The sequence below is a fragment of the Leptonychotes weddellii genome, chromosome 13, assembly GCF_054177405.1.
Source record: "Leptonychotes weddellii isolate Sample4059 chromosome 13, ASM5417740v2, whole genome shotgun sequence".
In the NCBI taxonomy this organism is placed as follows: Eukaryota; Metazoa; Chordata; class Mammalia; order Carnivora; family Phocidae; genus Leptonychotes; species Leptonychotes weddellii.
In genome coordinates, this window is record NC_138381.1 from 11712224 (window position 1) to 11723946 (window position 11723).

General features: G+C 42.4%; 1 protein-coding gene and 1 long non-coding RNA gene across 2 annotated transcripts in view; one reads left to right on the plus strand and one right to left on the minus strand.

The window, feature by feature from the left end:
- Positions 1–1725: 1725 nt before the first annotated feature.
- Positions 1726–11723, minus strand: part of SERPINB2 (serpin family B member 2) — a 15230-nt gene continuing 5232 nt past the window's right edge. The window contains exons 3-8 of the mRNA XM_006747348.3: positions 9533–9649; positions 8053–8181; positions 7413–7530; positions 3800–3942; positions 3024–3188; positions 1726–2686 (exon numbers count right to left, since the gene is read on the minus strand). Of these exons, the coding sequence (XP_006747411.1) occupies positions 2276–2686; positions 3024–3188; positions 3800–3942; positions 7413–7530; positions 8053–8181; positions 9533–9649 (1083 nt within the window). The 3' untranslated portion in view covers positions 1726–2275. The remainder of the gene's footprint in view (positions 2687–3023; positions 3189–3799; positions 3943–7412; positions 7531–8052; positions 8182–9532; positions 9650–11723) is intronic.
- LOC115937005 (uncharacterized) overlaps positions 8177–11723 on the plus strand; it is a 47385-nt gene continuing 43838 nt past the window's right edge. The window contains exon 1 of the long non-coding RNA XR_004072352.2: positions 8177–8239. This is a non-coding gene — a long non-coding RNA (uncharacterized LOC115937005). The remainder of the gene's footprint in view (positions 8240–11723) is intronic.

Consider the following 11723-nt stretch of genomic DNA (forward strand, 5'->3'; position numbering starts at 1 on the left):
GACGATGTACTCTGAAAAACTGAGGGTTCTAGAGGGGAGGGGGGTGGGAGGGGTGGGTGGGAGGATGGGTTAGCCTGGTGATGGGTATTAAAGAGGGCACGTTCTGCATGGAGCACTGGGTGTTATACACAAACAATGAATCATGGAACACTACATCAAAAACTAATGATGTGTGGTGATTAACATAACATAATAATAAAAAAACAACTAAATAAATAAATAAAATGCTAAAAAAAAAAAAAGAAATGAGGGCTTTCACATACATATGGGGCAGAAGGACACAAACATTCAGTCCACAGCAATGGCTGAGAGTTTCCCAGAACTGAAGCAAGATACAAGTTTCCAGATGGAAAAAATCTGCTGATGAGCAAGACAAATTTTTCAGAACACTTCTAAAAAATAGTCTTAATGCAAGGAAATATCAAAAACATCATTAGGAACACAAAGAAAATTATGAAAACTACAAGGAGAAAGAATTATTCTGACATCAACTTTCCCATCAGCAATTTTTGGTGCTAGAAGACCATAAAATCATACCACTAAAGTCTTGAAGAGTGCTTTGAGCCTCGAATTCCATGCCCATCCTCTAACTCAATAATGAGAGTGAGAAATATGGATATCTAAAGACTCAATTGTTCCCAACACTGCTACTTATCAAATTGCTAAATTATTGAAGTTCATAAAAAAATGAATCTAAACATAAGAGAATGCAAGAAGAACACTTAATTTTCAAGAATGTCTGATGTAGAGGAAACAAACCACAATTCAAGCTTTACACACCTATTTTTTTGGTAATTTTCCAGGATTCTACATTTGACCAGCTGAAAGTGAGACAGTTTTATTTCTGACAAAGATAATAAACACCAGCACTAGTACTTATTAAACTCTGTACATGCTCAGCATTCTTTGAATTGTTTATGATGTATGAATTCATTTAACCATCATGGCAACCTTATGAGAAAAGCATTACTTTTTCTAGACTGAAAACCGAAGCATAAAGAAGCACCCTTCCTGGCCCATGGTTAGACGACTCATAAGGACTAAAACTGAGCTGTAGGGGCTGACAATCAAGGGCCTGATATTACCTGCTTAGCCACCGTATTCCAGTGGGTCATCTGTCCCTGCCTTCCATCAAGGGGAGGCTGCTGCCCGGAAGACATTCTCAGAGTCCAGCCACACCCCTGCAGCCAGACTCTGCAGCCAGCTCGGACTCCCCAAACCAGACCTGCCTCAGTTCTCAGGACTTAAGTCATGTTCTGCTCTGTCTCTGACCCACTCAAAGCTTTCAGCACTATCTGAAGCAAACACCCCTGAAAGAAGACATTTGTGTTTCCCCTCTTACTCTTACACCCAGCCCATCTTCCCCTTTCTGAACCCTCAGCTCAATGACCTTGACCATGATTCTATGTCTGAACCACTGGACCTGGTGTTTATTCCTGATATCCTTGAGGTTTAGCCATGAGGATCCCCAAAGGACTTTGACTCAAGCTTTTCCGAATTGCTATGCCTTTTCCTGCTATGAGAAGGCAACTCTAAACCATTTTACACACAACCCCCTCCCACTCCCAACACTGGGGATCCCTGCAGGGGCCGATATCTTCTTATGTCCTTTATTCTGTTTTTTCTTGGTCCCCACAAAATGAGGCATGATGCCTGATCCCTGGGAATCAAGGTATGACAAGGCTTATGAGCTAATGACCCAATGGAATGACAACAAACAAATGGTTGTGTGGAAACACGTTTATTTTTTTTATGTAGTTGTAATTTTATAAGTTATAGACACATCTATGTGATACATAATGCTAGAAATGCACATAACATTTTCCTGTTGTTCAATGCTTTCTTCTAGGTATTTATTATAAAAGGGCATGGAAAGGACAACCACTCATCCCTCATTATACAAACAAGTAAATGCCCTTTTTTAGATAGAAAAATAACTGATCATCTGCTTCTGTAACTACCAGCTATATAAAACTGACAGTGAACAATAATTAAGGCCATTCTATAAAATAATAAATAATACAGTAAAAGTAAATGCTATACAATAAACGGATAGTAAGGAAGACCTAACTGGAGCATCATTCCGCTTAGGAGACCAAATGATTAATAGGCTTGCAACGTTATGGTGGACAGCTGTCTAGTGACTTCTGTACTTATCATTAGTATGTAGTAGGAGTTGTTCAGAAAAAAGCAGAAATGTGTAGGAAAAGCCTCTAAATTTTTGGCACGTATTGCAATTCACGGAGGCTTACAGCTCATACTATGAAATCCTGTGTCAATTTTCGGGTGAGATAAACCGGCCAAAAAAGAGGATGTTCTTGGTGATTTTGTGCACGATAAAGAAGAGGAAAGGATGGTCTGCCACAAACTGTGGACCTCCGTGGCCAGTCCTCCCCGACAGAACTGCCCCGGTGCCAGCAGCTGCTTCCGTGCCCTCCTCGTTCACGTCCACGGTGGCTTGATGGAACACTTGGGACAGAAACAGGTCATTGGTGTCAGACATTCCTGAGAAGTTAGCCTGGCTCTGGCTGAAGGCTTCCTCCATGCCCATGCTCCTGAGGATAGATCTGAGTTCATAGCGCTCTTCTAATTTGAACTGGGGGAGGTACACCTCCACATCATCTTCAGCTAGCATGTCTTCACTGGTCCACTTAATGAACTTGTCATAGGTTATTTCACTTTCCAACTACAAATCCAAAATTTAAAAAAAAAAAAAAAAGCCCGTAAGTACTCAGAAAAGAAGGCAAATAACATATAAGTCTCATGTTAACAACCAATGACTGTAACTTTGCCATATTGTGGGTGATATAAAAATGTAATACACTGGTAAAATATTTCCAAGAACATAGCATGTGTGACATATTTTCACGCTCTGCAAGTGTGAGACATGAATGTTTATTATCAACCAATTCACATGTTTCTGTGAGGAGCTACATACCATTTTCTAGACCTGTAGACATGTTTACCATGAAAGGTGAGTTTAGCTCCAGAGGTTTCAAACAATCCAAGCTGGAATGGCTTACCAACTCCAAGCCAGTGGACACATCACCAATTTCATCTGGAAGCAACAGGAACATGCTGACGCCTCCAGCATATGGGAGTTCCAGAATCTGAGTCTTTAGGTCGCCTATGTACCCAATGTTCAGCTCTTTACGCAAGTACATCATCTGTACAGGTTTGCGCTGAGTCTAAAATTATTAAGAAGTAAAATATGAAAGTTGATACTAAGATGTCAGGAGATTTACAATTAGACACAAAAGAGAAATAGATTCTGCTCTAGTGTTGAAGAAATACGTCCTTAAAAATCAACAAAATAAATTATTTATACCTTACAGTTGCTCTTATTAGCTTTATCATGACTCCATCTATTATTAAGATGGACAACAATTATAATTTTAATAATACGAGAATATTTGTTCAGCACCTGCCATGGGCCAAGAACTCTGTGAAATCTCACTGAATCCTTACAATAGCCAAGTTTTACTGATTAAAAAATGAAATTCCCAGAAGATAAATAAGGTCATAGATGGTTACTAGTAGAACCTTAGTGGTAGAACCTACAACTGCATCCAGAATTATGTAATTACAAAGTCCATGGTCTTCACCATTACTCATATGGCCTCTCAAGAAAATTACTGAGCGATACTCAGTAGCTTGAAGGAGTCAACCAACTGTCCAATGTGCATAATTTATGACTAACAAGTCATGCAGGAACATGAGTGGTCTCTAACTTTTCTTCTTCTGTCTTGGCCAAGGTCCTAAAATACATGCTAGGAAAATCCATCTTGTTGTCTCATACCGCGTTCACACGGAAAGGATAAAGCCTCTTTAATTTCTTCTCAAATGGAGTTTTCCACTTTCCTTTGAAGTAGACAGCATTCACCAGGACCATCTTGGTGTCCCCATCTACAGAACCTTCAGGTAACAAGTCTGGGATTTTGCCTACAGAAAACATGACATATGTTTAGGGTTTGTGACCAAGAACTGTGATGTTATTATGATTTGAATCTCGAGTCACCATCAAACTCAGCATCTACATTTGTCAGATTCTGCAGAGGTGATGATCTCAAGCTCAAGTTCTTCTCACAATTTATTTAAAGCATAAATAAAGCAGACCACCTTTCTCAGAAGGTTTGCAAAGTCCAAGAGGAAATGAAGAAGTAATGCATTTAAAATTTAGAATGACTATCAAACATGGAAAGATTTTCACCTCCTTTTGTGTTGTTTTCTCAAAGTTTTGCGCTCCTTCTAGATCTGATCCAGACAATATATGGGTCTGACCCACTGATTCATTCAAAAACTTTTTTTTTTTTAAGTCGTGCTAGACCTACAGTAGGAGAAAGGAAGAATTGCCCTGGAGGGGCTGAGAATATTGGAAGAGGTATTCAAAATCAGCAGTGAAACAATGTGTCAGAAATCCTGTAGCAGAATGCAAAGTACTGTGGCAGTGCAGAGAAAGAAGGGTCTCAGGAGGGCGCCTGGGTGGCTCAGATGGTGAAGCGTCTGCCTTCGGCTCAGGTCATGATCCCAGGGTCCTGGGATCGAGTCCCACATCGGGCTCCCAGCTCAGCGGGGAGCCTGCTTCTCCCTCTGCCTCTCTCTCTCTCTCTGTCTCTCATGAATAAATAAATAAAATCTTTAAAAAAAAAAAAAAAAGAAGGGTCTCAGGAATTATAACATCCAAATGTGGTAGTTAACAAAAAAAATGGCTTAAGAAATAGCCCATTTACAGTTAATACCTGCTCTATAATTTTTCAACTGCTCAAATACATTATTTTTCTTAATCCTGACAACTATTCTATTGGGGTATCCCTAGTGTCATTTTACACCAAAAGATCCCCCACTGAGAAAGGTTAGCAGTCTCCTCAAGGTCACAAAGTGGTAAAATGGTCAGGATTCTGTGTCGACCTCCACCCCCTCCGTATCCTACTGACAGACACAGGACTAATATAAAGGTCACTGTAATCTGACCAGCTTCCATATATCCATTCAATATATCCCCCAGGCAATTAAAACTCTTGGTTACTATTGAAAATTGCTATGGCTTTACTTAACTTTGTGATGTAAATGACAGAATTCATGTGATCATAATAAATAAAACAGACAATCCCCTCAAAGTATTACAAAATTTGGTAAAGCAGTCAGCCCAAAGGACGACAAGGCATTTTGGCAACACAACTGCTTGATTCACGGCCACTGAAGACAATGCTTAGAGAGAAAACGAATTTGTGCTGTTCTCCGAAAAGCAGAACTTCTACATGTCTCTTGAATTCTGCAGTCAGTTTTTACTTTCACTTCTGTTAAACTTCACTTTCCCTGATTGCTCTGTGTCAGCAGCTTGTCAGTATTTTAGAACAGTAATTTTGAAATCGGTTATAGAAATGAAGAACAAAAGTAGAACAACTATTTTCAGAGAAACAAAAATATTTTATAAGTTCTACAGAACTTGGTTCGTGTGCCTTTTCCCAGTATGGGAGCTAAGAAAATAAGACACCAAACTATTCCTTGAAACAAGGTTCTAAATATTGGAGTTACATGAGCATTTACTTTTTGCCTACATTATCAAACAAACTCTTTAAACACCCAAATAAGGAATTCAGAATTAGACTAAGGATCAAAGAAGAGGAACCCCCAGTTTCACCACTAACTGGTAGTGGAATCTTGAACAAGTCGTTAACCCCTCAGGGACCACGAGTCCACAACCATAAAGGGGCAAATTTGGATAAATTATCTCCAAGGACCTTTCTGGTCCTAACAGCTCATAAATCTATGAAATACCAGGACAATTCACCTTCGTAATAATCTCTGTGTTTTTCTTCCTAGAAATCCATCTATATGTTGCTAGCCAGCAATTTACGACCTATAATTCTACCTGGAGATTTGGGAGAATGAAGGATTTTCATTATCAGCCAAAGACTTGCTAATTTTTGTGGGGACCCAGGAGAAGGGTGACATATTGGCCCTATCCTCAAATAATTTTAGTCTATATGGGATGGCAAAGCAAACAAAATAAAATCAGTTCAGTCACAGTTGAAGGCTGTATAAGGTGAACATTAACAGGAGTCATGAAGCTAACAAAGCACCAAAGGGGTGGAGAAGAGACGAGTGGCTGGGAGATACCTCTAGGAAAGGCTAGGACTTCGGTTTGCCCCTTAAATTAAACTCTGACATTAAGGAATGCATAAGAAGCAATTATGGAGGTAGCAACCGAGAGCTCAGGGGCCAGCAGTCGTCCAGCACGGTCTGTTGGATTATTAAGAATTCAAAAGTCAAAGCGAAGAGTAAGGTCTTCTGCAGAGGCCAGCTGGAGGGCAGTGACACTCTTTCTGTGTGGGGACGTGGGGACATGGGGACAGCAGGACAAGTGTGTGAGGTCAGTCACCTCTGCAGTCTCATCCCCTCTCCTGTGCTCTACACTCAAGTCCAGCCAATCGGCACTCCTTGCCCCAGGGGGCCAAGCTCTCTCACCTCTGCATCTTGGCACATCTGTGCACTGTGTCTAGAACTCTCTCCCCAGGCACCATGCCCTTAGCCTGCCCAGCTGCAGCCCATCCTCCTAATGATGATGTAAACACTTCTTATTTCAGGGAGACTCCTCCCATCCTGACACCAGAGGCAAGCGCCTTCCTCACGTGCTCCCATGCAGTGTCCTGTATGTCCCCATAAAAGCACCTGTGACCACCTGACAGCCATCGCCGACTGAACTGAATGCCTCCCCTATACTGTAAGTTCTAGGGTGGCAGGGTCCGGTTCTGTTTCATTTACAGAACGTGTACAGTGCCTGGCACAAAATGTACGGTGGATTAACCACTGTTCACTGAAGGACTGAATTCAATAACAGTGAATGGATGATTTAGTTAAGTATGAGTCCTGGTAAAAAACAAAAGCGAGGCAGGAGCCCATGAAAGATTTAGGGACATGAGCTGCAATAGTAGAAAGTGGTTTAGCAGGGACCAAAACACCCTCACAGCAGATAGGCTCGGAATGGTGAAAAACAGGTAAAATAAGTTTCTGATCCCTCCTTCTCTGTTGCCAGGGGTCTCACACCAGTTACTCAGTGGAGGGTCATGACTTTTTTCTTTGTTTTTGTCCACAGCGGATACAGAGCACAATTATTTCAATACTGGTATTTCCTACATTGGAAGACGGGTCTGCCTGCTTTCATATTTCCATCCTAAGGTAATATCCAAAATCAGATTATTTCAGTACTGAACACATGTCTTCCTATAGTAGACCTATTTTTTCTCACTTAAAACACCACTCAGCTAAACGAGAATCAGGTTACATTAACCAAAATAATTAAGGTGAGGTGAATTTTAAGGGAGTTAGGGCCAAGTGCAGGAATGATTTTTTGAAAAAATAGATCAAATGTTCCGAACTGAAAAGAACAGGAAATATTGCTTTGGTTTTACCTTTGGTTTGAGTCTTGACCCAGGAATTAATCTTTTTTCTGGTTTCTTCAGCACATTCTAGGAAGTCGACGGCCTGGGGTTCAGTAGAGTAGTATTTCTTGGAGAGTTGCATATATTCCTTTAAAGCAAGAAACGGGCCAAAGGTGACACAGAATATATACTGAAAAAGACTTGGTGTAATTGTAAATCATGGGCTTCTTGTCAAGACTTGGGGTGGGGGTGTTAAGGGGCTGAGGTAGGGGAAGGGGTGGAGGGTGGCTATGGGGGGCTGGGAGGCTGAAAGAGGAAATAGTGTGGATTAAAAGTGCTCCGTTGATCCCCTTGCCCACACTCATTTGCCCTCCTGCACTGTGCATTATAGACACTGAGTAGGGGGTGAAAGCTGGCTCGTGGGTAGCATTTCTGGAAATCACTGATCCCCCAGCTTTAGCAGTCACTCTGCACACGGGGCCTTTGCAGCCGTGAGAGGGAGCTCCCAACCACAGGATCATGTGGAACAGCAGCTGTGACCCAGGGCGTTTGGAGCCTCAGGGAGCTGGTGTGGAATTCTGACTCTCCTTGTGAGTCACAGACAGAAGCTTTGAAGGTGACCTCATTGCACACTGGGGGCCCTGCCATTTCAATTGCAGGTTTCACTTACTTCCTTGAATCTCGAAGACTTCTCCCCAAACAGCTTATTGACGCTCTCCAATAAATACTCCCCTGTGGATGCATTGATCGCAGAGCTGAGAGAGCGGAAGGATGAATGGATTGCAGCTCCAGCTTGTGCCTTAAACAGAAAGGAGGGATCTCTTTATGTAACACAGGACGGCTAAACAACATACTTCGTAAGTAAATGTATTTTTTTCAATGCAACAATAAAATGCTGTATTAATGCACACGTAGAATTTTCTGACACTTTAGAGGAATCTCTGAGGAAATACTTTTGATCTAGTGCATTAAACTCATAAGGTAATGTTTTACTTGTTTCAAATTTTGCTGTACCTACAGATTGTATTTAACCTTGAAGTAACCAATGTCCTAGAAAAAAGTGAGGCTTCTTTTGTAATTTCCTAAACTTCAAGGTCTCTAAGGGATTTTATTATATTAAAACCTTACCAAAGAAATATTCTAGAAAAAGTTAACATATGTCTGAAAGTGCCCATTAAAGGGTAGTCTGTATGGTGGGAAATCTGGGTTTTAGAAAGCCATGAAAAATGTAGGTGAATTCCAATCCTCAGCCCGGAGTTTGTAAGCATGATGACAGACACAGGGCTCGGTCACGCAACAGCCAGCAGCGGGTGAAGCCGAGGACAGAGCCCTGCAGATGGACTTCCAGGTGTCACAGGAGACCTGGCTGGATCGCCACCTTGATGGGGCCCTCTGTACCTCCTCCAGCCCATAATTCCCTGGGCAACGGGCAGATGGAGCTGCATTCTAAGAAGGAAGCTATGGGAGATCTCCCCCTACCTAACCCACGAGCGTATTATGGAAGTTGCTCATCAATAGGATTACATCTATGTCCAGATCCAATAAGTTAGCTGGAGAGCTGATGTTTAAGGAAATACTGAGAAAAGATAGTAGTTAGTACCTGAGATAGATAGATGATGAATAGATATGTACATACATACATACATACATGGACAGGTGATAAATAGATAAATAGAGGGGTTGAGAGGGATATCTAAGGGTCAGTGGTCTCTCATGAAGTCATTGGGCCTGACCTACCCCATTCCTCAATTGCTTGTCACTCTTTACCTTCTTCCACCTAGAAATCTGCATCCATGCATGTGTATTCTAGGAGTTGCTACCACGATTTCAGAATAAATTATACATGCCCAACTAATGACAGAGTGGTATGATTAAATCTAGAAACAGTTTTTAACCTAAAAGTCCTGAAGTCTAGATTCTATTCTGGCCCTGCCCATATTTATCTGTGTGCCCATAGGATATTTATTTAAGGGCTCTGAGTCTTAGTTTTCCTTCTATGAATGAGGGAAGTTGTACTAGGTTCCTTCCCTGTCTACTATTGTGACTTTAAGACAAGAAGATTCTAGAAATAAAATGCAATGTGCTCGCTTCGGCAGCACATATACTAGAAATAAAATGCAAAAGAAATGATGAACCAATGAGTCAGATACCTGCAAAATAGCCTCAGGATAAGTGCCCTTCTGGATCTGCTGCATGAGTTCATAACCTGTGAGGTTCTCCAGGGTCACTGGGATCTTCTGGGCTCCAACTTTGTCAAACTGAAACACCTACATTTGGAATTAGAGAGAACATATTTATGAGTATGTTTTCCTGCTGGATTACTTCACCTTTAAACCAACGGCACTCAGGTACCTCTTAGCGGTCCTACCTACTTCCCTGCCTTTGTGTCTTGGAATCAAGCACAGATATTCTTTATACATAATATGTAAGTGTCTGCAACTGAAATTTCCCTCACAAGAAACAGCTTGAGTTATTTTATACTAATCCATATCCTGGCCATTTTGACAATAATTGGTTATTATGAGATGATTTATAACCTTTTCACTAAAGTATCTAAATTATCATCCAACCCATAAATGGCCTTGATAAAAAAATGCCAGTATTTTGAAGAAAGTAATAAGGTTAATTCATGACCTTGTATGTCTCTGTCTTTTCAATGGTCTTATCTATTATCCACTTTTAATCTGTCAAAAACTACAAGCCCAAGTTAGTTTAAGCATAAACACGGTTACTCACTATTAACAGGGATCCCATAAAATGTTGGCATACGCTGCATTACACATAGAAACCAACATCCATGTGGGAGACAGGGCCCGGGTTCAGATGATGTAAGTGGCAGATCCAGAAAACACAGTGAACCTGGCAGGTGAAGGCTGGTCCTGTGAAGCTGCCTCAGGATCCTTCCCAGCATGACAGCTTTCTAGCCTGGCCTCTCCGGTCTCAGCACCCCCAGGCTGGCCCTGCACCCAGGCCTCCCCCCAACCTCCCACATCCTTTGGGTCCCGTTGGGCCTGCGTCACATCCCTTGTGAGGCCCGTGGTGAGGAGGAACTTATCTGGTCAATGGATTGATAGTGGGGACTCTGCTGACAAAGGAAACGCAAGCTTGTCCAGCCAGGTCGTGAGCTTCTGGGTTGGCAGGACAGGTGTTAGGGCCTACGGGATCTTTCTCTGCTCTTCCGATTATATGTCATAAGTCCCATCTGACACTCTGAAAAGAAGTGGCCCTACTCTGCCCTCACAGAAGGGAGGAATATTTCTTGAAACAGCTTTACTGGTTTTTGTCCCTTCTAAGGAAGTTGATCCTTAAAAATCAAGAGTCTCCTGGCTAGCCCTAAAGACTTGCTGAATCGCTGCAAAAGCCCCCACAGAAATGGGGGATGGGAGGGGACCCTGGGCCATGCGGAGGCCACAGGGTAAATAGAGGCAGGCACACTGCCCAGCCAGGCAGCGGAGCCCTGGCAGGCCTGGGGCTTCATCCTGAACATAAGAGCCTTCCATGTCTTCCTTCCTTCCCACTACAACACCGTGAATTTACCAGTCACACCAAGTCCCAGCCATGGGGCCTCTTCCCAGCCCCACTTCCTCGTCTGTAAAATGAGTATGGGAATCATAGCCTCTAGCTCATAGCGTCGTGCAGCATGTGGGCAAATTCATAGAACGCTCTGGGGCACCTGGCTAAGGTGCCGAGGAGCACCAGCTGCTGGAACAGATATAGCTCCCAGACGCTCTGTGGGTTAACTCCAATCTTCACACCTGTCCTCCAGGCTGGGCAGTTTTCATTCCCATTGTAGAGATGAGAAAGCTGAGGCTCAGAGAGTTCTGGCGCCTTCCCTCACAGAGCTAGTAAAGAGTGGTAAAGCCACCACTCCACACAGCCTGGCCTGTCCCCAAAGTCTGCCCTTCTTCCTCCAAGCCAAAGAGCCCCTCTTCTTCTTTTTAGTAGGTAATTAACCACCTTTTCCTTCGAATTGTAAACTCAGTACATGTAGCAGAGTTACAGGAAAACAATATAACATCTTTGCATAGACCCACATGCTTGAAGCACTTTCTAGATAAAGAAAAGCTGTCTGTGCCCAGAGTGACCAGTACGTTCATTCGCCTCTGGTGTCAAAAATCTATTTTTTTTAATTTTAACAACCTAGAGTACTTCATTTCTCATTCTCCCTCACAATATGTTGCTTCTGCTCCCTTTACAGTTAAAAAATTAAGACCCTGACATGTATCATATGATCTCACTGATATGAGGAATTCTTAATTGCAGGAAACAAACTGAGGGTTGCTGGAGTGGGGGGTGGGGTGGGAGGGATGGGGTGACTGGGTGATAGACACTGGGGAGGGT